Source organism: Microtus ochrogaster, unplaced genomic scaffold (assembly GCF_000317375.1).
Source record: "Microtus ochrogaster isolate Prairie Vole_2 unplaced genomic scaffold, MicOch1.0 UNK85, whole genome shotgun sequence".
Classification (NCBI taxonomy): Eukaryota; Metazoa; Chordata; class Mammalia; order Rodentia; family Cricetidae; genus Microtus; species Microtus ochrogaster.
Window position 1 is genome coordinate 650,761 of NW_004949183.1, and position 5,317 is coordinate 656,077.

A 5,317-nucleotide genomic window follows, 5' to 3' on the forward strand; every position below is an offset into this window, starting at 1 on the left:
TCTCTCTCTCTCCTTCCTTCCTTCCTTCCTTCCTTCCTTCCTTCCTTCCTTCCTTCCTTCCTTCCTTCCTTCCTTTCCCCTGCTTCTATTTTTGTTTGCCAGGTCTGTGTCAGTTTTATGACTCAGATATGTTATATCTTCAGCAATAGGGTCTCACCATCCTGTTCTGTAGAATAATTGACAGTAACATTAGCTATAGCCTATAATGTTTGGAAGTTTATGGGGCCAACAACTCCAAAAGAGGCAACCATTCCTGGTACTGGGCTTGATATTTATTAGCCTGTAGTGAATTGTCACCCTGTTGTAGGTGACATTTGAACTCCATTTGAACTCTTATATATGTATACATGTGTCTTTTAGAAAGTATCTACAGTAGTAGGTTTCTGTATGTCTTTTTCAAATACCTTTAGTGTTAGCAATCACTTCCCATACTCCCTTCTCTTTCTAGTCCTCCCATCCTTATCCTTACTTAACACTTCTTGTTCAGTTAGACCTCTTCTCTTTTCATACCCACTTCCCTTGAAATCTGCCTTCCCTTGCTGGCAAAATGCTCTTTCCTGTGGGATTAATCAGAACTTTCTCATGGCCCTCAGGAAATTGGCCTAGTTTTCTGATATCTATGGATACTCCAATTTAAAAACACGTATCTAAAGATTCAGTGTTAACATTCACATATGAGAGAGGACTTGAAATATTTGTCTTTCTGGATCTAGGTTACCTGATTGAGAATGATTATTTCCAGCTCTATGCATTTACATGTAAATTTGATAATCTAATTTTTCTTTACAGAAATGGAATAGTATACCATTGTGTGAATGTACTGCATTTTCATTATCAGTTCTTCAGTTGTTGGACATCCGGGCTTTTTCCAATACTTGGCTATTGTGAACTGGATAGCAATGAATATGGATATGCAGGTATTATAATAAGATGTAGACTCCTTTTGGATGTATGTCCAAGAGTTATATAGATGGGTCATATGGTAAGTTTGTTTCTAGTTTTTTGGGGAGGAAGGGTGTCTTAGTTAAGGTTTCTATAGCTTTGATAAAACACCATGACCAAAAGCAATATGGGGGTGATAGGGTTTAATTCAGCTTGTGCTTCCAGATAACAGTCCATCACTGATGAAGTCAGGGCAAAAACTCAAGCAAGGCAGGAGCCTGGATGCAAGAACTGAAGCAGAGATCATGGAGGAACATTGCTTAATGACTTGTCCTTTATGGCTTGATCAGCCTGCTTTCTTATACAACTCAGAACCATCTGTCTAGGGGTGGCTCTGCCTATAGTGACCTGGGGCCTCCCATATTAATCATTAAATAAGAAGATGTCCAACAGACTTTCCACAGGCCACCTTATGGAGACCTTTTTCCAACTGAAACTCATCTTCACAAATAACTCTGGTATATGTTAAGTTGACAAAGCAGAAACAACAACAACAAATAGGACAGAGGACACAGGTGTCTTACCTGGGTCTCTAGATCAGGTGGGCAACTGGAGAGTTGCTGTGGGGAAAACGAACTGGGATCTGGTAAATCCAAAAGTTTCTTTGCTGCTGGTACTGAGGAAGAGACTTTTTAGAACAGTCTAGGAATCTGAGTACAATTGAAACCTCTTCTTTAGTATTCTGTACCTTTTCTCAAGGACTCAAACTTGGTGGGATAATCTCAGAGAGGAATGGGTTAAGCCTTAGCTCAGCCACCCTTTTCCTATTCCAGTTTTTCCTGTGCCTGCTTTGCACTGCCAAAAGGAAGTAATCCTTTTCAGCTCGGCTTAGTGCTAATGCTACTGTCACTCTCAGAAGATAAATTTCCATAAAATCCTCTGCAAAATATTTAGAACTTTTCACTAAATCATAAATATTTTGCATTTTTTTCTTCTTGAGAGCTAAAGATATTTTAGAGAAGAGTTAATTTTTCACTTTTCTAGTTGAGCACTTTCTAGGAATAAAAGCCATGCAAATAGCACTCTTCACTTGCTTCTTTCTTAGCCTTTTCTATTTCTGCTCTAGTGCCACCAGAAGATATTATCTAGGTGCAGTGGAAGTGTACTGGAACTATAGGCAGAGTGACTTACTCAATGTGCTGCACACGGACACAAGGTAAATATGCTCTGTTGAATGTAACATTGTGAGGCTATGTCTTTGACTAGAAGATGCAGACACTAGGCAAAAGTGGATGACTAATAATTTGTTAAGTCCTTCAAACATTTGCAGGTAAGGTGTGCATGCAGTCTGATTATTTGCATCATGTTGCTTGCCATTTCTTCTCAGGGACCTAATTTACTCATTGATTTTTGTTGCTTGATCATTGATTTTTTTTTGTTGCATGTTGGCACTGTGGTTTAGAGAGAGGATAGGATGAGGGAGAGTGAAGATGCAAGGAGCATGGGAGAGAAAGAGTAAAATTCCCCTTAGCTTACCCCAACCTTCCATAGAAAGAACTAGAACAGTGAAATTCTCAAAAGTATGCATATGGTAGACTTTTGTCTGATATTTGCCATTGCATCAGAAGCTTTTCATCTTTAGGAAGGGACTCTGGTTTATCTGATGTGATTAGACCATTAAACGAACTCCTCAGTATTACAATTGTCACTGACTTATTTCAATTTTTCTACCTCTTCTTAAATCTATTATACCTTGATTTGATAAGGTATTGAAAGTGAATTATATGATAGTCTATTATTTTGTCAAAGTACTGTCTGTACTATATCTCCCTTGTCGTTCTTGACATTTCTCTCCCTCTACTTCCTTCCATCTTTTTCTCTTTCTCCTTTTAAAAATAATACTTACAGAACATTTCCTGATTTTATTAGGAAATAAAACAAATATATTTTGGGTTTATTTATTAATTTTTTAGTCTTTCTATTACTACAGTTTCTGTTTCTCAATTTCATTCATCAATTCTAATTTTATTTGGATCACTTTGTTCTATTTTTGCTTATGAAGTTGAATGCTGCAATTACTTATTTTATGTTTTACTGTGTTTTTTGTTTTGGCTTTTTTTGTTGTTGTTTTGTTTTGACACAGGGTTTCTCTTTGTAGCAGTTTGGGCTATCTTGGAACTCACTTTGTAGGTCAAGCTGGCCTCAAATTCACAGATATCCACCTGCCTCTGCCTCCTGAGTGCTGGCATTAAAGGTTTGTGCCACTACCACCTGACTATTTTTTTTATAATTTTTATTTCTTGTTTTGTTTCGTTCTGAGACAAGGTCTCACTTTGTGGCACTTACTGTCATGGAATTCACTTTGTAGACCAGGCTGCTCTTGAATTCACAGAGATCATCCTGCCTCTGCCTTTTAAGTGCTGGGATTAAGGGCATGCACCACAATGCTGGTCTTTCACTGTGTTTCTTTAAATGTGTACTATAAAGTTTTAAACACAGCCAGGAATGTGAAAGCAGGAAAATCAGGCATTCATGTCCAGATTTGGCTACATAGTGTGTTCATTGCCAGACCCAACTACTGGTGACCCTATCTCAAAATACCAAAAGAGATGGGGAGGATTTAAATACAATGTATATATTGTATTAATGTAAATGCTACATAGAGTCATATCATAGATACTGCATAAGTATTTTTGGTTGTTTGTGTTTCACTTCCTCATTCTTCTCCCACATCATCCAGTCTTATTCAACACACAGTGTGTGCATGCACACACACACACACACACATTACTAATTTTTAAAAACTAGAATTCTATACATACTTTATTTACTTTTTCACTCAGAAACACCTTGTAGAATTGTCTATAGGTCAGTAGACACAACCTTAATACATTCTTTTTAATATCTGTATAGAGCTGTGTCATACAAGTAAACACATTTATATCATGATCATTTTGGAGGGAGGGTTCTATCCAATATCATAGTGTACTGATGTGGTCATTCATTCACTTAGGCTTGCACTTATTTTGTTGTGTTTGGAGTGGACTTCAGGCCTCCTATTTTATTCATGAGTGCTTTATCACTGAAATACAGTCCCAGACATGTTGTTATTTTAGCAAACAGATTCTCTGGTGGTCTTTTGCTGGAACAAATGAAATAGTTGTTTTGTTTTTGAGACAGGTTCTCTCTATATATCTCCAGCTGTCCTGGAACTCACTTTGTAGACCAGGATAGCCTAGAACTCATATTCACCCGACTCTGCCTCCTAAATTCTGGGATTAAAAGTGTGCACCACTACAGCCAGTTGTTTTGGTTTCAATTTCTACAAAGTTCAAGACTCTTCATGAGTATACCGTATTTGCATCATTTTACCCCCTTATTGCCCTACAACTTTTCTCATGTCCCCCACCCCCAACTTCCTCTCAAATTTGAGTTCATGGTAGAACATGCCTGTTCTGTCTAGTAGGTACTATCAAAAACAGTCATTCTGGTCCTCAAGATCTTACAATCTTTCTGCCCGCTTTTCCATGCATGATGTTTCCTGAACCCACTTAGTTATAGATGTTGCATTTGGGACTGTGTCCCCATGGTTACTTATTCTCTGCATTTTGACAAGTTGTGGTTCTCTCTAATAGACTCCATCTATTTCAAAAGGAATCTTCTTTGATAAGATGTCAGAGCTGTACTTATCTATGCTATAAGGATGGATGTTTAGAAGGCAGGTGGAAACTATATTACTTTAATTATAGGATAGTTGTGGGTTCTTTTGTAGGACCTATGATCTCTTCAGTCACAGGTTCTTGTCTAGGTTTACATACCAGGCAATGAGTTCCCTCAAACTAAATTGATTTTATATCCAATTTAGGCAGGTGTTGGTTACTCCCAAGATACAAGTGCTACTATTTCACTACTGAGGCATCTTGCTGGTTTCATTATTGTTGTTGCTCTTGGACTGTACAACTGGGTAGGACTAAGAATAACTTTTCTTTCTTGGTAGCTTGCATAGCACCTTCTGACAGTATGAATGCTAGTCTTCAGAAAGGGGGATTCCAGATTAATACTAGCTCAATTCCTCCAAGGTCCATGAGCAAAGTGTGTGGTGTCTTGAACAATAGGATGTTGTGTGTGGTGTGTTCAACAATAGGATATTATCTTCATATTTTGACAGGTAGCCAAGAGCAATGACAATTGCCTATATTGTTTTGGAGAGTCTCTTGGACTCCACCCAACAACTCAAAAGGTGATATCCTTTGCCTGACACACTAACACTCTGGGGTTTTTATTAGTCTATAGCTCCCAGGAAATATTATTTCACTGTGTAGGATAACTGTATTAAAATGTGTACTTATCTATGCTATAAGGATGGATGTTTAGAAGGCAGGTGGAAACTATATTACTTTAATTATAGGATAGTTGTGGGTTCTTTTGTATGTGC

At 37.7% G+C, this 5,317-nt stretch overlaps 1 protein-coding gene across 4 annotated transcripts in view; it reads left to right on the forward strand.

Annotated features, from left to right (window-relative positions):
• F8 (coagulation factor VIII) overlaps positions 1 to 5,317 on the forward strand; it is a 155,386-nt gene that overhangs the window by 1,806 nt on the left and 148,263 nt on the right. For 3 of the 4 annotated variants that reach the window (XR_003376668.1, XM_005370664.3, XM_026777788.1), the window contains exon 1: positions 74 to 2,098. Coding sequence is in view for 3 of the 4 variants with exons in the window: in XM_005370664.3 (XP_005370721.1) it covers positions 1,953 to 2,098 (146 nt within the window). In the remaining variant the exon portion in view is untranslated. Of the gene's footprint in view, positions 1 to 73; positions 2,099 to 5,317 lie in introns of those variants that run through there. The other variant, XM_026777787.1, reaches the window with a different exon arrangement.